The sequence below is a fragment of the Panthera uncia genome, assembly GCF_023721935.1.
Source record: "Panthera uncia isolate 11264 chromosome C1 unlocalized genomic scaffold, Puncia_PCG_1.0 HiC_scaffold_3, whole genome shotgun sequence".
Taxonomy (NCBI): Eukaryota; Metazoa; Chordata; class Mammalia; order Carnivora; family Felidae; genus Panthera; species Panthera uncia.
Window position 1 is genome coordinate 9,456,283 of NW_026057584.1, and position 23,661 is coordinate 9,479,943.

General features: G+C 40.6%; 1 protein-coding gene across 1 annotated transcript in view; it reads right to left on the minus strand.

Moving 5' to 3' along the window:
• The window catches only part of FBXO36 (F-box protein 36), an 87,138-nt gene that overhangs the window by 9,289 nt on the left and 54,188 nt on the right, over positions 1–23,661 (minus strand). The window contains exons 2-3 of the mRNA XM_049614768.1: positions 20,370–20,478; positions 5,405–5,577 (exon numbers count right to left, since the gene is read on the minus strand). Of these exons, the coding sequence (XP_049470725.1) occupies positions 5,405–5,577; positions 20,370–20,478 (282 nt within the window). The remainder of the gene's footprint in view (positions 1–5,404; positions 5,578–20,369; positions 20,479–23,661) is intronic.

The following is a 23,661-nucleotide window of genomic DNA, read 5'->3' on the forward strand; positions in this document are numbered from 1 at the left end:
CCCCCCAAACATTTTGATATTCGTCATTTGTCATCCTATCTTCAACAGTCCCTCCAGGTCTGATTTCCCAACTCAGATCACAACATATTCTAAACACAAACGACAAAGGGAAACTCTCAGAAAATGTCTTAATAATAACAAAACAAAACGGATCCTCTGATCCTCCTTTAAAAGATTTGAACTCTCACACGAGGATGACTACCCCATTACCAACACGACACATTCCAGGATATCTGAGTGTGTCTCCTATAATGAAGATTATGGGAGAAAACTATGAGGTTTGGAGGAAACGAAAAGAATTCTCAAAAGAGAGCTGAAATCTCCACCAGTGTAACTCCATTCGTGACTCATATTTTATATTGGAAATATTTACGATTTGTCTTATACTACAAATTAGTCTACAAAATACCCTCATCTAAGCCTCCCAAGTCCTGGGGCTCTTAGCTTGGGAGATGCCAGGCTGAAAAACACAAGGTCTACATCATGACTATGGTTCCAGGGGCTTTGATCCAAGGCACAGCTAATCGTGGAGTTAGCTCCCCCTGGCGGTGGTGCATGAACTTAACACACGATGCTATCTGAAAGTTGAAAGGGATCCCAGGGCTTAACTGGTTAAGACCTCTCCTTTTACAAAGGGGGAAATTAAGGCTCTGAAAGGATAAGGGCGCTGCCCACGGCTCATAGTGGGAAGTGGCTGATCGAAGAACAGAACCCAGCTGTCTGTCAGGACACCACCACACTCGGTTTTGAGCAGAAAGCAGCCAGGACTGTTTACTTTTATACTTCCCTATACTCTCATCCTACTCTAAAAGTACTCCAATAAGGGAAAAGAGTGAATTACAAATAGAAATGAATAGTGTAATGAGCCATAATCACTTAAGATTCTTCTTGCATAATAATCGAAGCAAAACACCCCACAATACCTGTACACAGTAAAGATAGGAAAATACCCCACCCACCCACCCACCCACCCCTAACTTCCAGCCTTTTAGAGACCTTTTATCTGTAGCTTTTTTTAATGTTTTATTTATCTTTTGGGTGGTGGGGGGGGAGCTCGAGTTGGGGAGGGGTAGAGAGAGAAGGGGACAGAGGATCTGAAGCAGGCTCTGGGCTAACAGCAGCGATGTGGGCTCGAACTCATGAACTGTGAGATCATGACCTGAGCTGAAGTCGGAGGCTCAACCAACTGAGCCACCCAGGTGCTCCTATATGTACTATTTTAATATCAGCCGGTCAAATTCTTGGACTGAACTCAGAATTGGGTTGCTGTAAATATAAGCAAACACATCAAGAGCACGGATGCTGGGTCCACCTCAGACCCGCCTACCCCCCCTCGGGGTGTGGGCCTAGCCCCTCTATTTTCACCTGCTCCCTAGGTGCCTCGCCTACTTGGCAGACTTGGGAATCACGGTCATAGGGAGCCTGTAACTGTTCCCGAGGCACAACCAAGATGAATATACCGGTCACCATTGTCCCTGTGCTGTCTGGGCTTCAGTGTCTCATCTAGCTGAGGGGGACGTTCTTTGAGTCTAATCTGCTGCAGTTTGCAGAAAAAGGATACCGTCAAGGTCTGGTGCCACCTGGGGCAAGCCAGCAGGCCCCCAGGCAGGTCCCCTGTGGCAGCATGACCTTAAATGAGCTCCTAGCAATCCCAGGGCTGGCCCTCGGGCTGACCTTCCCATACCCCCTGGCCTCGGATTTACCCCTCAGGGGTGTGCTCGTGTTAGCCAAGCTCCCAGAGGATGCCCCTTGTTTTACCCTGAGAAATATAATCATCCGGCAGCCAGACTTTCAGGTGCGTACCCACGGAAGCCCTGTGGTTGGGTCAACATGGAATCAGAGCAAGAGCAGATGGTGGCTGTTAAGAGTGGCGGGTCCGAAGGAGGACTTTCCTGGAAGAGGGAACAGCGCGCAAGAGAGCTGCAAATAATTTACCTGGTTGGGGCCATGGGCAGGAGGCAAGGCCAGGGCACCATTGCCTGATGTGGCAGCTAAAAGTCTGGACCTCGTTCAGGAAATGACGGGAAGTCACTAAGGGTCACCAAGCAGGATAGTGACATGACTGCAGTGCATTTTACGGCCACGCATGGAAGACAGGCCAGTGAAGGGATGGCCACGAGAAAACCCAGCAGAGAATCCTGGAAGCAGAGATGGGTCAGGAAGAGGAAGGCCCGAAATAGGTCCTTTAGATGCGACAAGGAGAGGGTCACTGTGAACGAGGCCAGGGATATTTAGGAGGCACGGATAGAGGAGGGAACAGACGATGAGGTAGGGTGACCGTGGACTAGTGGCATTTGGAATACTTAGGCTGCTGGAAGACCAGTGAAATTTCTAGAAACAAAATTAAGAACCAAAATAAGGTAGCCAATTTTTTTATTTTTCCAATAAGGATAATTTGTTAAAATGATCACATTTTAAGGTCACTATTTAATACAAAAAAAGGGGGGGCATTTTAACTCTCCCCAGGATAGGAAGGCCTAACCTCCAAGAAAGGATGATCATTTAAATGGAATAAATTTAGCCTGATAACCAGCTCTTCATACCTCATTTACTTACTGTTCTCATTTCATCATGGATTATACAATCTCACTTCTATTGATGACGCTAGTTCGCTGAGGGTGAATTGTTCTGTAAACTGTTTTGTTTTGTTTTCCCAAGGAGGAGAGGAAAGAGATTGGCTACAAATAGAGTCAAGAGTTTTTGGTTTCTGCAGGATGAAGACTGATTTGAGAAAATTAATGCACGGAGAGGAAAAAACAATTGAAAGAAAGATTTCAAGATAGGAACTAAATGCAACATAGTATCCCAGACTGGATCCTGGAACGGCAAAAGAACATTAGTGGAAAAAACGATGAAATACGAATAAAGTCTATGGCTATCCCATAACAGTATTATATCAATATTAATTGCTTTAGTTTTGATAAATGTCCCGGTTACGTAAGATGTTAGCATATGCGAACCCTCTGTATTGCCTTTGCGACACTTACAGATCTAAAATTATTTATAAACAGAAAATGCTTTTAAAAACAGCAGCAACAACACAGAAGAGAAAGGAGATGAGCGACAGACTGAAGTTCCCCAGGTTGGACTTTGGAGCCAGGTGGCAGGTGGCCCGGGCCTCGCACAAGAGAGGAACACCTCCCTCCCCGAGATCAGAGGAAAGGGTTGGACGCAGTCACAAATAACTTGCTAATAAATTTGTCCGCAGGAATTGGAAAAGGAAGGTTTTTTCTTTTCACTAATAAGATAATGTAGTAAATAAATGATAGGACAAACAGGTAAATAAAAATCGTTTCTAAATGCAAGTGAAAAGTAAGTAAATGGTGTCCAGATAAAATGTAGACCGAAGATAGAAATGAGTGGTGAATATTGCTTGGAAAGAAAAACAGCAGCAGCCTTGGACCAGGCTCCGTCTCCTAATAATTCTGCTCTGCAAGGATACTGAGAGCTGAAATCAGCAACCTAGAAAAGCCTTACTTTAGAGCAGCAGGTAAATTACGGAGGGTATTTCCAAGACCGCACTGAAATAATGGCAGGACACTGAGAGGGAGAGTAATCGAGAGTGGAAGTGAGAAAACCTAGAAGGACGACAGGTGCTCGGCACAAGGAATAATTCCAGAAGACACTGCAGTTGCTGCCATTTTCTGTCAAATTCTTCCATTTCATTTCAGGAACAAGCGCAGGCCCTAGCAAAAGCTTTCCATAGATCCCCACTAGTATATTTTATGTATTTTAAATTCTTCTGCACCGAAAGTATGAATAATCAGCTTCTTATCAGCAGCCGACCTTCACGTTAATACACTTTTTAATGGCAAAAAAATATACAGTGACTGCTCTAACACTTGCTTCTGGCTCTCCATTTTTAGGGGGAAAACCCAGTAAAAAATATATGCTTTTATTCTCAAAGGGGATACATCAAATAATATCAAACATATTATTTTAAATTAATATACGAAAATCAAGAAATATTATGGCATGATTGTGAAAAAAGCATTGGCTCTCTAGATAATAAGATTATTATGATTTAGGGGCGCCTGGCTGGCTCAGTCGGTAGAGCATGCAGCTCTTGATCTCAGGGTCCTGAGTTCAAGTGCCACATTGGGTGTGGAGCCTATTTAATAAAATAAAATAAAATAAAATAAAATAAAATAAAATAAAATAGAAATGAGATGAAACGAAATGAAACAAAGTAAAATAAAATAAGATACAATAAAATAAAATAAAAATAGATGAATACTGTCTTAAAAAAAGAGATTATGATTTAAGTCATCTGGGAAACGTTGCATGCTCTTTTATAAATGGTCATTGTGCCCCAGTATATTGTAACTAAACACTAAGCTAGGTTTCTTCCATTTCAAGAAGAAATTTTGGCTGATTAATTTCAGCCGAAAAAGGATTTAATGGAAGGACAGTATGAGTGTCTAAGAAGAGCTAAAGGGGCAGGAACCAAGGCACCTTCTAGGATCCAGGGAGAGGAACCAATAATGGTTGCATCAAGGCCCTGACATTGCACCAAGCGTGTCTTCTGATCTCGTGTCATTCTGCTGAGGATTCAGAGTAGTGAGAGAGTCCATTTGGTCAGCCTGGGGCATGGAGAACAGGCTGAAGAACCTGTTCATGAGAACATCATGAAGAACAATTCTCCAAAACCATCCACACCGTGCATAGATAATTCTGCAAAGGACGGTTAGTGGAAGAAATGGAGGTACATAAGGGGCAGCCACTACTTACCTTATTCTTTCATGTGGCCATGCCTCTGCCTGAACTTGGAATGCCCCTTGACCTGAAATGCCCCTAGTCTTCCAGACCACCTGGTGAACTCTTATTTTCCTCCCGAAAACCCAAATAAAATAACCCTTTCTGTGAAGCCTGGCAGAGGAAATGACTTTGCACTGTCTTTGTACCTCATACACGCATCCCTTGTTGAACTGTTGACACTAAATTGTAATAATTTGTATTTGTTTGGATCTCTCCTATTAGACTGTAAATTTCTGGAGGGCAGGAATAATGTTTTTTCACCTCTGCTGCCTCTGTGCTTAAAACAGTGCTCATGATTAAGTATTCAACAAATGCTTGCTAAAATAAATGCAAACAATAAACCACTGCTATGTTTAAAAAGAGAAGAAGGAAGGAAGGAAGGAAGGGAGGGAGGAAGGAAGGGAGGAAGGGAGGAAGGGAGGAAGGAAGGAAAGGAAGGGAAGGGAAGGGAAGGGAAGGAAAGGAAAGGAAAGGAAAGGAAAGGAAAGGAAAGGAAAGCAAAGGAAAGGAAAGCAAAGGAAAGGAAAGCAAAGGAAAGGAAAGCAAAGGAAAGGAAAGGAAGAATAAAGAGAAAAGAAAGAAAAAATTAAAACTTTGAGGAAGCACAAGGAAAAACCTTTATAGACACAAAATAATTATCTGTTACCTTTGCAAATCTGCGTGATGTTTGAGAAAGCCTGGCAATATCTTCAAGATCCAGATAAGAAATGATACTCAGGAGCAAATTGTCTGAGAGCCGTTCAAGGAAGTCAAATTTACCTTCACATAAATTGAAGACATAGTCTAATACTCTTGCACCAAATATTAAGGCAATTTGAACTGCAATTCAAAGAAACCAACAAACCAACAAGGTTATCATGTGCAGTCAGGTAAAAACCACGACCTGTATCAGTAAGACGGGCTTTAGGGCATTCTTTCCCCCGGGGGGTAATGTTGGATTAGACCAAGTCATTCCTACTGTCACCAAGCTGCCTCTGGGACTCGTGATATGCCTTTGTGAGACATTTGTTTCCAACCGCTGTCCCCGCGGTGAGATCAGAACCTTTGAGGGACACTCACTGTTGAACGCAGTGATGAACTGCATCCCTTGATTTCATCAGCACCAGTTCAGACAGCTGACTTAACTAGTCTCAGTGCCTTCCTTAGCCTCATCCCTGACTGGGCAAAGATGCTGGTCCACGTGGGTTTTCTGCCACCCTCCCTCTCCCCTGATTGGCCCGAAACATGTTAAAATCTCTTCATTTGAGTTGATTTTTCTTCTCTCATTGTTAAACGTGTTTCTCCACCAAACTTTCTTCTTTCCTCTTTACCTTCTTTCATCCCCATCTTTACATAATAGGGGAAAAAAAATAGAAAGAGGAAAATAGGTGGCTATTTCATGAAAATTGCATTAACTTTTGCCTAATATTTTGTATACTTTTTCAGTCATTTCCAAGTTAGGGAAAAGTTCACAAAGAATCAGCCCGCATAATGGTCCTACCTAAGCATGTTCAGTGCAAGAAAGTACTAGCTTGGTTCTTTTTTTAACCCTGAGAAACCTTCAATGTTTGGAAGGATATATATTCAAATTTTAACGTGGTTAAATCTGGATGGTGACTTTCACTTCGCTTCCTTTTGTTTATTTGTGTTTTCTAATATTTCTACAATAAACCTGTATTACCAGTGTAATTCTTTTAAATCTAGGTAGGAAGGAAGGGAAGAAGGAAGGAAAGCACGCTACCTCCTTATACAAGAGAGGAAAACATTGTGATGATGGAATAAGCATGTGGATTCCAGGGATCCCAAAGCAGGGACGTTTTTGGTTTCCTGAGGCTCATGTTTTCCATTCGGACTCTGAAAGCACCACTATAACTAGCCTTTCTAGAGACCTGTTCTTCAAAGACAGAGAACTCTCTACTCTACATGAGACTAAATACCCAAGATTTGGGGGACCACCTTCCTTCCTCAGCCTGGAACATTCCTCCTGGAGCAAGCGGGATGGAGCTGTCAGGAACACTGGGCCCCCTGTAGGAGTTGGCAGAACTGATTCAACTGGTTGATGGGTCTCCGATTTCAGAATGGATGTAAGGTGTGGACCATATTTATGCAAAAACTCTAACTGTGCAACTTGGAAGAGCCAGGCATATGTGATTTCTCTCCCGAACTGGTCAGTCAAGCACTCTAGGGCATTAAGGGTTTTAGTTGCTTCTGAATCCCAAGTGGTTCCAATTCAAGGCACTTCGAAAGTCCAAGGGCTTTCCTCAGGGAAAAGCAGCCCCGTCAACTCTAAAGGATAGTTATTGTGGACAACTCCTAGCCCACCAGCAGAATAAGAGGAAAAAGTGGTGCTTACTTATTGGAGGGAGAAGAGAAGCCCTGAGTGCAATAAAACATCCCTTAATATAACTGGAGATGTTTGTCCGTTTTACAATGCCAGGAAAACATGTTCAATGAAGACTCAGATTTACTTTAGGAATTCTCTACCAGTAAAGTCCTCAAAATGTAAAAACTAGAAAAGGATATATACCAGTATTTTAGGATATATAAAAGTATTTATACTATAAAATGTATAATTAAAAAGGATATACAAAATGATATATAAAAGTATTTGTGTTCATTTGTATGTAACCAACATTTATTTCTTTCGAAATAACAACAACAACAAAAAAGTAAAACAAAATCCATTTTGAAAAGCAAAATCGCTGTCTTCATGTTGGACTATGTGGCGACCAGCCTCCAAGGTGGCACCACAGATTCTCTTCTCTTAGGCTCATTTTTCTGTGTCTCCCTCCCACACTGAATTAGAGGTGACCTATGTAACCAATAGGATAGTGTATGAACGACATTCCAAGTCTTGGTCGTAAAAGACAGAGGGCATTCTGTCTTGCTGCTGCCTCTGGGATCACTCACCCTGGGAGAAGCCAACTGCCATTTGCTAACAATGCTCAGCAGTGTTCTGGACAGGCCCATGGGGAAAGAAATTGAAACTTCCCAGCTACAACCACCACTTATTTGTCAGCCATCTATGTGAGTCCTCAAGGGATTCGAGCCTCAAGCCCCAGTCGAGCCTTCAGATGACCGAGGCTCCACACGACACCATACAAGACCCTGAATCGCACGATGGAGATAAGCTGCTCTCAAATTCCTGACCCACAGAAACCGTTTGAGTTAATAAACATTTATTATTGTTTTAACCAATTAAGTTTCAGGGTAATTTGTTACACAACAATAGACAATAAAAATTTGGGTGCCTCCAAGTGTTGTGGTGCCATAATGGAAACCCACGATGTGGGAGTAGCTTTGAAATTGGCAATTGTACAGAAACTCCGAATGAGTTTGAGGAGGGTGTTAAGTCCAAGGATGAAGAGCTTTCAATAAATAGTATAATTAATTAATTAATAGCTGTCAGTAGAGGCTTGATGGACTCTGAGGAGGCTTTATAGGCAAGAGTTTAAAGGAAAGTGAAGAAAATATTATTAAAAACTGGAGGACAGATCCTTGTCATGTAGTGGCAGAAAGTTCATTATTGCCTACTGAGATATGCAAAGCAGGAAACAGACTTAAGGAGATGTGATTCAGCTATGTAGATTTCCAAGCAAGGTGTTGAACATGCTGTCTGATTTCTTCTTGCTGCTTAAAGTAAAATGTGAGAGCAAAGAGAGAAGCTAAAGAAGGTTTCTTACAAAGCTGCCAGGATTTGCTGGTCCAGAATATTCTGTGCCTCGTCAGATGGCAAACAATGCTAAAATTAAGGAATGCCTTGGGAATGCAAGCTGGTGCAGCCACTCTGGAAAACAGTATCGAGGTTCCTCAAAAAACTAAAAATAGAACTACCCTACGACCCAGCAATTGTACTACTAGGCATTTATCCAAGGGATACAGGTGTGCTGTTTTGAAGGGACACATGCACCCCCATGTTTATAGCAGCACTATCAACAATAGCCAAAGCATGGAAAGAGCCCAAATGTCCATCGATGGATGAATGGATAAAGGAGGTGTGGTATAAATAAATGATGGAGTATTACTCGGCCATCAAAAGGAATGAAATCTTGCCATTTGCAACTACGTGGATGGAACTGGAGGGTATTATGCTAAGTGAAATTAGTCAGAGAAAGACAAAAATCAGATGACTTCATTCATATGAGGACTTTAAGACACAAAACAGATGAACATAAGGGAAGGGAAGCAAAAATAATATAAAAACAGGGAGGGGGACAAAACAGAAGAGACTCATAAATATGGAGAACAAACTGAGGGTTACTGGAGGGGTTGCGGGAGGGGAGATGGGCTAAATGGGTAAGGGGCACTAAGGAATCTACTCCTGAAAGCATTGTTGCACTATATGCTAACTAATTTGGATGTAAATTAAAAAAAAATTTTTTTAATTTAAATTAAAAAAAAAAAACAAAAATAATAAAAATTAAAAAAAAAAATTAAGGAACGCCTCTCAGGCAAAAGTCAAATTTGGAAAAATCTCAGGAAAATATGGTCTGAAGATGAAGCTGAGGGCGTGGCTGGAAAATGCTTTGTTAAAAACCATTCAGTCAAATTTTAGAGATTTCAAAAAGCTGAAGGGTATTGCCACTCAGGAGGCAAGCACAGAAACCAAGTTAAAGAAGGGCTTATCTAAAAACAAAAAACAGGGGCGCCTGGGTGTCTTGGTCGGTTAAGCGTCTGACTTCGGCTCAGGTCATGATCTCATGGTCCGTGAGTTCGAGCCCTGCGTCGGGCTCTGTGCTGACAGCTCAGAGCCTGGAGCCTGTTTCAGATTCTGTGTCTCCCTCTCTCTCTGCCCCTCCCCTGTTCATGCTTTGTCTCTCTCTGTCTCAAAAATAAATAAACGTTAAAATTTTTTTTTAATAAATAAATAAATAAAAATAAAAACAAACAAACAAACAAAACAAAACAAAAAAAACAAAGGTGTGTAGGTGTGGTTTTGTTTAATGGCGTGAACCCCAGTAACAGCAATAGACAACACATGAAGTTTTCAGAGAATTCTACCGGTAGAAACACCGCCTGCCAGCTTGAACTGGAAGGGTCAGAGGCAGTGGAAAAGGAAAAAGACTTTGGACTCTCAAATTCCTATCAGCAGGAAGTAGGCTGAGAAAACAAAACCTGCAAAGATGGGTTATCTTTTGTGGACAAGGAAGATGGCTCAGACGATGGAACCAAGAGCCCAGGAGGTGAAGCCCAAGACTCATGAAGAATTGGCTACAACAGGGACTTAGAAATATTGTTACACTAACTAACATAAAATCAGACCTACTGGACAACCCCTCAGAAATATATAATTTATCAATTCTGACTCAAGAAGAAAAAGAAAACCTGAGAGACTATAACCAGTAAAAAATTTGAAACCACTGATTGGATTAAAGAGGAAAACCGTCAAGCAAAGCTTCAGATCTACACTGCTTGTGAGCCTTTAATAAACTCCCAGAGAACAGACAATCCATATCTTAGGTAGTTTGTCCCAAAGAATAGAAGTAGAAGGAAACCCCCAACTCACATTATGAGGTTGCTTAAACTAGAAATGATGGTAGGCAAGAAGAAAATTTGCATCTGGAAAATCAGGAGCATACATGGCAAAAATTCTAAATAAAATGCTAGGAAATTCAATCTATCAATATATAAAATAAATAGATAAATTGTGACCAGGATAGTTAATCCCAGGATAATCCAAGGATGCAATAACTTTGGAAGACTATTTAATATAATTCACCATATAAACAAATAGGAGGAAAAATGATCATCTCAAAAATACAGAAAAATTATTTCGTTAGTTCTAACCCCTATTTATGAATAAAAACTCTTAGAAAATTGGGGCACCTGGGTGGCTCTGTCAGTTAAGCATCCAACTCTTGATTTCAGCTCAGGTCATGACCCCACAGTTCATGAGAACAAGCCTCACATTGGGCTCTGTGCCGACAGCAAGGAGCCTGCTTGGGATTCTCTTTCTCCCTCTCTCTCTGCCCCTCTCCTTTACCATCTCTTGCTCTCGCTCTCTCTCAAATTAAATAAACATTTAAAAAAAAAGAAATTCTAGGGGCACCTGGGTGGCTCAGTCGGTTAAGCGTCCGACTTCGGCTCAGGTCATGATCTTGCAGTTTGTGAGTTCGAGCCCCACGTCGGGCTCTGTGCTCTCTCGCTCTCTCTCTCTCGCTCTCAAAAATAAATAAACATTTAGAAAAAAAAGTAAAACAAAAAAAGGAATTCTACTGAAAATGGTCAGCATCGCTTCTCTGTATACCAGCAACAATTAATTCAAAGTGATGACTTAATATGCATTTGTCTTTTGACCCAGTAATCTCACAAACATATTGCCTAAATATGACACAACCCATGCACAAGGTTATGCATTTTGGCACTCTTCGTATTATCACAAGATTGGAAAGAACCCAAGATTTCATCACTAGGATTCTGGTGCATTCACACAAAGAAATACTATGCAGCTGTGAAAGAAAAGAAGAAGGAAGAGGAGGGGGAGGAAGATCTCTAGAGGCATGAAGTGATCTCCAGGATATACTGGTGGAAACGGTAGGGGTAGAACGCTACCATTTGTATAACAAGTAAGGGGATACAAACACATATGTATATGAATTTGTTTATATCGGCACAAAGAATCACTGAAAATGGCCATAACAAACACAAGCGGTTAGCCCAGGGAAAGGGAAGGAAAAGGCGGAACAGATAGGGACGAAACCAAACCTCTGTATGTACATTGTTTTACACTTTTGACTTGGGAAACACATCCAAGTTTTACATAATCTTAAAACAGAATTTTAATCGTTTCAAATTTTAATCTTTAAAACTTAAAACAGAATTAAAGTGGATTTTTTACCTGATTTTATTCTTTTTTTAAAAGTGTGTTTATTTTGAGGGAGACAGAGACAGCATGGGTGGGGGAGGGGCAGAGAGAGAGAGAGAGAGAGAGAGAGAATCCCAAGCAGGTTCCCTGCCCATCGACAGCAGCTCAGAGCCTCATGTGGGGCCCGAACCCACAAAACTGCAAGATCATGACCTGTGCCAAAACCAAGAGTCAGAAGCTTAACCGGCTGAGGCACCCAAGTGCCCCTACATGATCCTACTCATAGCTACAAAAAAAAAAAAAAAAAAAATCACCAACTACCCAGGAAGAATTTGAGCAAAACATGTTTAAAGGTCAAATAAGACCGATGTGAAGAAAACGTTAAAACTCTACGTAAAAGAAGACCTAAATCAATGGAGACCTATACCATGCTCATTTTGAGAAGACCAAAGGATGACAATTCTCTCCTCAAAAATCTAGAAATTCCACCCAATTCCAATTAAAATCTCAACAGGGATCTTTGCATAGCTTTACCAGCTGGCCTTAAAACTCATATGCAGAGTAAAAAGTCAAGAACAGGTAAACAGTTCTTTTTTTGTAAAGAAAAGGAGGAGGAGGAAGATGAATTCATTTTAGCAGGTAAGAAAACTTACTATAAAGACGGTAATTAAAGCAGTGTAGTGTTGGTGGGAGACAAACTAAAGATCCTGTCCTATAAATACAGAAAAAACGTAAAACTTCTCATCTCATCATAGCCAAAAATAAACTTGAGATAAGTTAAAGACTAAAATATGAGGAACAAGTTGTAAGATAATTCAATTAAAAATAGGAGTATATCCTCACGAAATCAGAGAAGGGAAAGATGTCTTAAAACACAAAAGTATAAGCCATATATTAAAATACTGACAAGGGGTGCCTGAGTGGCTCGGTCAGTTAGCATCTGACTCTTGATTTCAGCTCAGGTCATGATCTCATGATCGGTGAGATCAAGCCCCAAGGAGGGCTCTGCACTGACAGTGTGGAACCTGCTTGGGATTCTCTCTTTCCGTCTCTCTCTGCCCCTCTCCTGCCCCTCCCTTGCCCCTCCCGTGCTCTCTCGCTCTCTTGCAAAATAAATAAATAAACTTTTTTTAAATAAATAAATCATTTTCAAAAACATTTATAAAAAGAGGTTGACAAATTTGAACTACATTAAAATTGCAAACCTCTATATGGGTAAAAACACATAAACAAGGTGATAAGATGAACCAAAAACTTGGTGAGACCTCTGCAGCACATTTAACCAAACTTAGTATTCAAAATATGCATGTAAAAAAATTCCTACAATCAATAGAAAAAAGGATAAACAACCAAAAAGTGGAAATAGGCAAAGAAGTGAATTAGCACTTCTCAGAAGGGAAGACCCACATCGTTAATAAATGTAAGAAAAGATATTCAACCTCATTAATAATCAGGGAATTTACACACCCAGTTTGGCAAAAATTAACATGTATCTCTGATTACAGCAAATGTTGGTAGGAATATAAAGAAATAACATCTCTCATAAAATGCCAACAAGAGTATAAATTGATTTAACCCCCTTGGAGAGCAGATTGTCATTCCCTGGTAAAGTTGAAGAGGCACATATCCTACAACTTGACAAATACACTTCTACACACCCAACTTAAAGAAACATTCACACATTACACAAGGGTAAATGAAGATGTGCTGTTGCCAAAAAGTGGAAACCACCTAACAACCCTCAGTAAGGGAGATGTTTGAATAAACTATGGTTTATAATATAATAGAATACCATTAACTACTGAGATGAATGAACTAGACCTACATACATCAACATGAATAAATCTCAAAACCAGTGTTGAATAATAAAGCAAAGTTGGAAAATGATATATTAGGATGCCATTTATGTAAAATTTTAAACATCTAAAAATAGTATATATTATTTATGTATAATAGAATATCCTTGGAAATGAAAATCGCAGTAGAAGGGAATGGAGGGAAAATAGGGAAGAGGTAGAAATTTGACTATATATGTAATGATTTTATGTTTTTAAAAGATATTAAGTAAATATGGTGCTCACTTCAGCAGCATGTATAATGAAACTAGGATGATAAAGGGAGATTAATATGGCCCTGAGAAAAGATGACAACAAAGTTAAAACCATTTAGAGTAGATTCTCTGATCCTTTGTTACCAGCTAGAAATAAAAAAAAAAAAAAAAAATAAATAAATAAATAAATAAATAAATAGAAAATTAACAGAGCTAAAAGTTCTTTGAAAAAAAATAATAAAACAAATAAACCCCTAACGAGGGGCCACAAAGAAAAAAAAAAAGGAGAAAGCACAAATTATCATTGTCAAGGGATGAAAACTAGAACAGCACTACAGACACTACAGCCATTGAAAGAAGAGGAGATTATGAGCAAGATGCACCAACATATTTGATAATTTGGATAAATGAAGTAAATGTGACAAATGCTAACATCTTTTGTTATTGGTGTTGGGTTCTCTTCTGTTTTGTAGGTTTAAGATATTTCTGAATTTTAAAGCTTTTAAAGGGCAAGGTATAGAACACAATGTATAAGATTCTTCTTTTTGGGTTAATATATTTTGTATATATGCATAGACCATTTCTGGAAGGATATTCAAGAAACTGTTACTGATGGTTGTCACAGGAACTGAACATGAGATCAGAGGGAGACTTACTTTTATTCTAAAATTGTTTGTTTTTTAAGTTTATTTACGTTATTGAGAGAGAGAGACAGAGAGAGAATCCCAAGCAGGTTTTACACTGTCAGCATGGAGCCTGACATGGGGCTCAAACTCATGAAGAGTGAGACCCATGACCTAAACTGAAATCAAGAGTTGGACATTTGACCGAGCCACCCAGGTGCCCCTATTTTAAAAATCTTTTTAAACTGATTTAATTTTTGCTTTACTATGTGTATTATCTCAAAAAATTAGTCAATAAAAAAATAATAAAATACAACAAGTCTTACTCAGATCTGCTTTCCCTGCTCTGTCGCCCAGAGCTAGGCTCCCACACTTCCTCGAAGTGCTTTTGCCTCTAACACTCTCCTACCCCACCTCTACCCACAGACCCCTACCCCAGGCGGGCAGAAACTAGAAATCCAGGCTGAAGACAAGGACCAGCTGATTGAAGAGGCCAGAGAGAAGGAGGGGAGTTGACTAAGAGGTGGTGGGTAGGCCTGAGAAAATAAAGTCCCAAGTCAAAGTCTGAGATACAGGCTAAGTGAAGAAGGAACCCAGAGAAAATGGATCACGGATCCATGGTGTGGGCCTGGCACAGGTTTGGGAATAAGGTAAGAACATCTGTTTCCCACTCTCTTATTTCCGGTGTACCAATATTCTTAGAATCTGACCACAGGCCAATATTTCAGGATTATTAGTATTTATTCGAGTTATCAATTTTCCATTATAGTCCCCATTTCAAACGTGCAGTCCCATTTTCCTCATAAATCATCTAAATGTCCAAGAGAATTTCCATTCTTTGACGTCTATACTACATCACCATATCACCCACGTTTCCTTTCACAAGCAACAGCAGAAACAAGAAACTTTGTCGTTTGGTTCACAAGATACGGTTGTTGAAGCCATTTGGTTTTATCACAGGGATTTTTGTGGATTGGCCTAAATACTTAACCACTACTTATACCTCATTCGAAGATCAAAGCAACCAACTATAAAAGGGACATAAGTTGGAAAACAACTTATTTTTAGGTTGGATTCAACTTCAACCCATGAATCAGCACTTTGAGTAGAGTTTATATAGGCAGATTTTTGCCTTAGACTCAGTTTTTTAAAATATTTCTAATAGCTCATTTTCTGATTATTCCTATTTATTTAACTGAGAGGAAAAAAAATCCATAGATGTTTCTTCAGATTTTTTAAGGTCTCAGGAAAAAAAAAATTCAAACTTCATAGACAAGCGGACAAAGAATACAGACAGGCAAATTACTGAAAGGATATAAATGGTAATTAAACATGACAGGATGCTCAACTTACTAGTTATCAGGAAAATGCTAATTAAATATGACACTATTTTCACCATCTGGCTGCAAAAGATGAAAAAGAATAGTAATATCTAATTAGTGATGGCAAAGGTGCAAGAAAACCATATCCTGGTGGATGGAGTATAATTAATACAGCAGTTTTTCGGAGAACAGTTTTGTGTGTGTGAGAGAACAGTGAAGTAATTGGCATTTTGAATTACTCAAGCTTTGAATTACTCAAAATTAAAATATGGTGGCAGCAAAATATTAATGAAGTCTCATTTTATGAATAAAAGTTGAAATAATGCAAATCGCCCAATTTAAAATGCTTTCCAAACTAGCATAATTATAAAGGTCAAATAAATTATAGATGGCATTTGTGCTGTATCCCATGACAGTGCTACTCAAGCCAGCTAACAGAAGTACCATCCTCGGTCAAGTTAGCCCTGAACTCTAGATTCAATTAAAAAAAAAAAAAAAAAAACAAACTCTGGGGTGCCTGGGTGGCTCAATTGGTTAAGCGTCCAACTTCAGCTCAGGTGTTGATCTCACGGGTCATGGGTTCAAGCTCCACATCGAGCTCTGTGCTGACAACTCGGAGCCTGGGGTCTGCTTCAGACTCTGGGTCTCCCTCTCCCTCTACCCCTCCCCTGCTCATGGTCTGTCTCTCTCTGTCTCTCTCTCTCTCTCTCTCTCTCTCTCTCTCTCTTTCAAAAATAAATAAATAAACATTAAAATAAAATTTTAAAAAATATTCAAAATACTCTATCAAAATTATAATGTACATTTCTTTAGTTCCAGTAATTCCAGGAGTTCTCACGTAAGTGTTCAAAGATAAATACGTCCCAGAATGTGCCCAAAGGCTTTTGAAAATGCCCATCAATTGAGGATTGTATGTTTCTACAATAAAATACCATACAGTCTTGGAAAAGGACAAGGTACTTCTTTACGTATGCTCACGGAAAAATGTTCACAATATAATCAGTGCAAAAACAAATTAAGGAATGAAAGATTCTATTTCTGCAAACAAACACACACAACAATCCCAAGCAGAAAGAATTCAAATGCAAAGAATGAAGTTATTTATAGTAGTTACCTCAGGGGAACAGAGCCTGGAGGAAGAGAGAAGGAATTTTCACTTGTCAAATTTTAAAAACTGTGATAGCCAGTTGGTATGTGTTTGGCAAATTCTAAGCACTTCATTCAATTACTCCTCATAAGGACCCTATGCGTGAAATGCTTTTATTATTTCCATTATCAACAGTTGAGGAAACTGATATCCAAAGAGACTAAACCCCCTGAGTGGGGGTGGGGGTGGGGGAGGGTAGACCGAAAGACAAAATCTTAAGCAAGCTCCAAGCTCAGCACAGAGCTGGACTAGGGGCTCGATCCCACAACCCTGGGATCATGACCTGAGCCAAAATCAGGTTGGATGCTGAACCAACTGAATCACCCAGGTTCCCCCATGAATGACTTTTTAAATAATAAACTTGTGAATTTTGTCCTTTAAAGATGGAAATCTAGGAGCGGCTGGCTGGCTCAGTTGGTAGGAAACCAGACTCTTGATCTTGGGGTCATGAGTTCCAGCCCCCTGTTGGGTGTAGAGACTACTTAAAAAAATTAAAAAATAAATGCAAATCGGGGGGGGGGTTCAGCAATGTTTTTTATTTTGCAATTTAGATTGTGACACATATCACTGTGGTAGGCAGCATAATGGCCCTGCCAAAGGTGCCCTGTATCCTCATCTCCAGAAGCTGTGAATATGTGACCTTATATGGCAAAAGGGCCTCTGCAGGTGTGATTAAAGATCTTGAGAGGGATGCCTGGGTGGCTCAGTCAGTTGGGTGTCCGACTTTGGCTCAGGTCATGATCTCTTGGCTTTTGGGTTCCAGCCCCAAGTTGGGCTCAGTGCTGATAGCTCAGAGCCTGGAGCCTGCTTCGGATTCTGTGTCTCCCTCTCTCTCTCTCTGCCCCTCCCCCACTCACACTCTGTCTCTCTCTCTCTCTCTCTCTCTCAAAATAAATAAACATAATAATAGTAATAATGAAAAAATTAAAAAAAGGTCTTGAGATGGGGAGATCACCTATCTCACAGATCAACTGGGTGGACCCAATTCAATCACGAAGGTCCTTAGGAAGGAAGGAGGGAGGCAGGAGGGGTAGAGTCAGCAGAGGAGGACATGTGACCACTTAAGGAGTGTCAGAGCAAGAAAGATTGGACAGGCCATCACTGGCTTTGAAGATGGAAGAAGAGGCCAGAAACCATGGAATGTAGGTGCCTCTAGAAGCGGGAAGGGGAAAGGAAACAGATTTTCAGAGCACCTAGTGGCTCAGTCAGTTAAGTGTCCAACTTCACCTCAAGTCATGATCTCATGGTTCGTGGGTTCGAGCCCTGCATTGGGCTCTGTGCTGATAGCTCAGAGCCTAGAGCCTGCTTCAGATTCTGTCTCCCTCTCTTTCTGCCCCTCCCCTGCTCATGCTCTGTCTCTCTCTCTCTCAAAAATACTTTTTTTTTAATGTAAAAAAGAAAAGGTAATGATTAATAAGACATGGTCCCTTAGCTTGAAAAACCATCTTAAAATTACTAGTCTGGGCGGGGGGCACCTGGGTGGCTCAGTTGGTTAAGCAGCTGACTTCGGCTCAGGTCATAATCTCACAGTTAGCAAGTTCCAGACCCGCGTCAGTCTCTGTGCTGACAGCTCAGAGTCTGGAGCCTACTTCGGATTCTGTGTCTCCCTCTCTCTTGCTTCTCCTCCCCTGCTCATGCTCTGTCTCTCTCTCTCTCAAAAATAAATTAACATTAAAAAAAGAAAGAAATTAAAAAAAAAAAAAAAAGTGGACAGTCTTTCCCCAACATGATTCTTTTTAAACCACTAATGCATTTTATAAATACCCGCTGTAAAGAGGTTAACAAAGAAAGATGTATGCAATATCAGAAATTGAAGGCAATCAATCCAGACTTTCAAAGATTTAATGAAACAAAACAAAACAAAACCTACTCTCTGTCTAAAACAACAATTATTACACGCTATAATTTAAATATAGAATATCTTTGAGAGGCTTGATTATCAAAGATCCACCCAGAAGGTGTCTTTAAAAATAAGATTAATATACTTGATTTTTTGGCTCTCAGTGCTTAGTTCTGGCAATGTCTGAGGTTAGCTGTGAAGCCCTGGAAAACCATAGCATTCTGAGTCTCGTCTGTGAAATGGGATAACGCTCGTGATTTCACAAGGATATTGTAACAATAAAATGAGAATGCATATGTAAAAGGTCCTTGATATTAACTTCTAATGAAATAAAAATCTCTATAATGCCTTCTAGCTTTAAATTTTTATAATTAAAGTAAATTATTATTAGGGAGTTTAGTTAAAAGGAATCCTTTTTAAAGACACATACTCAAGTAGTTTGGGATAAAATGATGTAACAATTGAGATTTGCTGCAAACGAATTCAGTGGGAACAGTGGCTTTGTGTAGAGGTTTGGCTATATTTTGAGTATTATTGAAGCCAGGTTATGGGTACATGAGAGTTTGTTAAAAACCATTGTTTGATTTGTATTTGAAATTTTCATACTGTGAAAAGCAAAAAAGCAAAGGGGAAACTCAGGGCAATTTCTATTTAGTCCACATGCTACCTAATTAAGCCTATTTCTTTTTCTTTTCTTTTCTTTTTTTAATGTTTATTTATTGGGGGGGGGGGCAGAGAGAGAGGGAGACAGAGGATCCAAAGAAGGCTCTGCACTGACAGCAGTGAGCCCAACGCAGGGCTCAAATTCAAGGGCTGTGAGATCATCACCTGAGCCGAAGCTGGACACTCAACTGACTGAGCCACCCAGGCACCCCAAGGTTATTTCTTGAAGCAAACTTTGATATTTAAAAAAATGGTAGCAAGAGATACAGGTGTGCTGTTTCAAAGGGGCACATACACCTCAATGTTTATAGCAGCACTATCGACGATAGACGAAGTATGGAAAGAGCCCAAATGTCCATCAATGGATGAATGGATAAAGAAGGTGTGGTATATATATATATATATGATGGAGTATTACTCGGCAATCAAAAAGATTGAAATCTTGCCATTTGCAACTACGTGGATGGAACTAGAGGGTATTATGCTAAGCGAAATTAGAGAAAGACAACTATCATATGACTTCACTCATATGAGGACTTTAAGAGACAAAACAGATGAACATAACGGAAAGGAAGCAAAAATAATATAAAAACAGGGAGGGGGACAAAACAGGAGAGACTCTTAAACATAGAGAACAAACAGAGGGTTGCTAGAGGGTTTGTAGGAGGGGGGGATGGGCTAAATAGGTAAGAGGCATTAAGGAATCTACTCCTAAAACCATTGTTGCACCATATGCTAACTAACCTGGATGCAAATTAAAAAATAAATCATTAATAAAAATGTAAAAAAAATAAAACTGAAAAATGAAAAAAATGGTAGCAATTTTAAATGCAAAATGCATAAGCGTTCAAGGATTTGAGAATTTGATTACATTTTCACATAAGCTTTTAATTCATTTTTAACTAAAGGAAACCTATTATAATTAAATGCTACAGCAAAAAATTACATTTACGCAATTTGAGATTATTAGTGGAATGAACACGTTAACCTATAGAACCTTAAACACTTGGGAGATTTTTCCCAAGAGAAATTTCAGGGTATGTTAACAATTTTCTGTCTTTAAGTACATAATTACATATCAATAGTTCAAATGATGATATGTTGGATATTTCTGCAAGAAAATCTATCACTATTGTAAAGAGAACTTAGCAGTAAGTATATGTAATGTGCTCCCTTTCTGACCTTGGAGGTGGGAGTTCTCTAGGAACTCTTCGTGAGTGTCTTTTGCTTCTCCAGGCTTTGCTGATCGATACTCACTCCTCAGAGAGATCTTCCACCATCTAAAGATTACCTGTGATTGGATAGAAGGGGAGAGAAATTAAAGCTGATCTCAATACCAACAGCTACACTTCGGTCTGGGATTTTGAAAACTCGCGGCAGTAGGCACATAAGGCTGTGTGTCCAACATCAACTATGACTTTGCAATCTAGCATCACATCAAATTAGAAAGGAGGTCTGTGCATCTCACATTTCCCTTAGAGATCAGGGTCACAAAATCAAAGTGCTGGAAGGCATCTTAAAAATCTATCAAGTTGGGGCGCTGGGGGGGGGGGGGCTCAGTCGGTTAAGCGTCCAACTTCGGCTCAGGTCATGACCTCACAGTTCGTGAGTTCGAGCCTCACTTCCGGCTCTGTGCTGGCAGCTTAGAGCCTGGAGCCTGCTTCGGATTCTGTGTCTTCTTCTCTCCCTGCCCCTACCCTGCTCACGCTCTCTCAAAAATAAACATTAAAAAAATTTAAAAAGAAAAATCTATCAAGTCAGTGGATGTTAAACCACACAGACCCAGATGGCTATCTGTCTCTTGAGGATCTCTGAGTAGAGACTCTCTAACTTGGGGAGCCGGTTCCAAAGTAATTGCTCCGCTCCACTCTCTGCCTCCCTTCCTGTCTACGGGGCAGACGGGATGAGTGGATATTTTACTCATAGAGAAAGGACAGTTACACGGCCAGGGCTGAGGAAAGCACCACTGTGCTTTGTTTGATGCGTGTAAGTGTCATTACGTAACCAGGACACTTCTTGGTAATGGATCTGCCCATAGTCCATTTGTCTTCTACGAGCATGGTGGTTTGTTTGAAGCAAACCTCATTTCCCTGGTTACCAACCGCACCTAAGTTCTATGTTGATTTCATGGCAGTGTCAGCCCTTGGCCCTAATGAGGAGCCCCGTGAAGCTTATTCAATTTATCTCACGTTTTTCAACCTGTCATGGAACTCGGTAGTTAATTGAGATCATAAAACTTCCACCAAACAAACCAGCTTCTTTCTACACTTAGATGAGGGCTTTGGGGGAAGAGATGGGTTAGGAGACAGTACGGAGAAACTGTTTGGCTTCCTCTCTCCCTAGCATTGCCACTGTGAGGTTAAAAGTGAGGTCAGGAAGACTCTGCCCAAGGCAAAATTGCTAAAGCAGGTGAAGCTTGCTATGGGGCCTCCCTTTATTTATTTCCTCTCCCCTATCCCCACCCACCCATTGCTCCCTGGGGTCCTCACAAGTCTTGGTGTATCTTTTTTGGGCCACTGTGAGCAAAAGACACTCACGAAGAGTTCCTAGAGAACTCACATCCCTACCAGTTCTTTGGCCCTTCTTGGTTGTTCTGGAACCACCCCACCACCCCCACCCCCAGCCTTTGAACTGCCAGATCTTCTTGCTTCTTACTCCTTGCCCCCTTGCTTACAGGCCTGGGCTTCAGCCAGCTTTCCTCTCCTTCTAGAGCTGCCTCCCTGCGTCCTATCATCTCCTGAGGCTCATCTCCCACCTGTCTCCCCTTCCCTGATATCTGAAGGATAACTGCTATCTCTCAGGAACATGGAGATGTGCTACACCACCTTACCTAGCACCCTGCCCAACAGAAGGTAGGTCCTTTAAAGGGTTACTGTTCATTTGGATGTTGTGCTGATTGCTATAGATTAGGGGGAAAGAATGTGTATGTTACAAAACTCTAAAGTCTTGGGGCGCCTGGGTGGCTCAGTGGGTTAAGCGTCTGACTTCAGCTCAGGTCATGAACTCGCAGCTGGTGAGTTTGAGCCCCGCGGTGGCTCCGGGCTGACGGCTCAGAGCCTGGAGCCTGTTTCAGATTCTGTGACTCTGTCTCTCTCTGCCCCTCCCCTGCTTGTTCTCCGTCTCTCTCTCTCTCTCAAAAATAAATAAACATTAAGAAAAAAAAAAAAAGAAATGGTGGGTTGTCTCTCCCTGTGGCCATACCACCAGGAGGTATGTTACAAGGAAAGCGAGTCTCAGATTGAATTCTGCCATGTCACCAAGCAGGCACAAAAGTCCAACGTTTCTGGAAGGTCAGTGGAGTCCCGTCCTCGCCAACCACTGGGGCACTGTGTGGGAACCTTCACGGGAAAGTTTCTCTCTGCTACAAGCACACCTATGTTACAATGACATAATCAGCCACAGTTCTAGCCAGATCACTTAGTTAGGTGGATGATTCGGGAACAGATGGAGTTCAAGACTAGTCACTACTTCAGCAATGTTATACGACCAAGCTTACTTCTTAACATTGTTCAAAAAAAGGCGGAGAGATGTACAGAGTTGTTGAATCGCTATATTGTACTCCTGCTATGAATATAACAGTGTGTGTTAACTGCTCCGGAATTAAAGTAAAATAAATAACAAAACATTTACTTATTTTTTTTATGTGTTATTTATTTTTGAGAGCAAGAGAGACAGAGCACGCGTGGGGGAGGGGCAGAGAGAGAGGTAAAGACACAGAATCCGAAGCAGGCTCCAGGATCCGAGCTGTCAGCACAGAGACCCCACGCAGGACTCGAACTCACCGAACCGAAAGATCATGACCTGAGCCGAAGTCAGACGCTTAATCGACGGAGCCACCCAGGCGCCCCGATAACAAAACATTACGAAAGGCAGAGAGACACTTGTTCAATCTTATTTGTCAGCCTCATATCTTGCTTGTTACTCATTTGTTTCATCAGTGAAAAATTATTTCCAACATTCAGTATACTAATTCATCAACCCTCTGGTACTGATTTAGAAGGCCACATTTGAAGTGCTTGCCAATAATGGCCTCTAGAGGGAGAAGCCTCAGGGCACAAACTCAAGTCAACTTGCACACAGATCAGCATCCTATGGCTCTTCTGACGTATCTGAAGTAAATTACTGAGAATGTAACACTAGCCTAAAGAAAGACGACTGGCTAGACCCAGAGTCCAAGCCTCCTCCCTTCGAACTCATAAACATAGGGTTTGTTCTGAGGCCCGAAGCTTTCTTCAAGTATGACCTTTATCCTACAGTCATTGGGTCATCTCTACAGGGCAGTACATAAAAAGCTAATATTCAGAATCACTACTTAGCTTTGTCAAGACTCGCTTATGTTCCAAATGTTGTACTTATTAAAACAGAAAATTATGGTAGATATTTTCTACCACTTATTGTCTTTCAGATTGGTAAAGGTTTCCTTTCCTTTCCTTTCCTTTCCTTTCCTTTCCTTTCCTTTCCTTTCCTTTCCTTT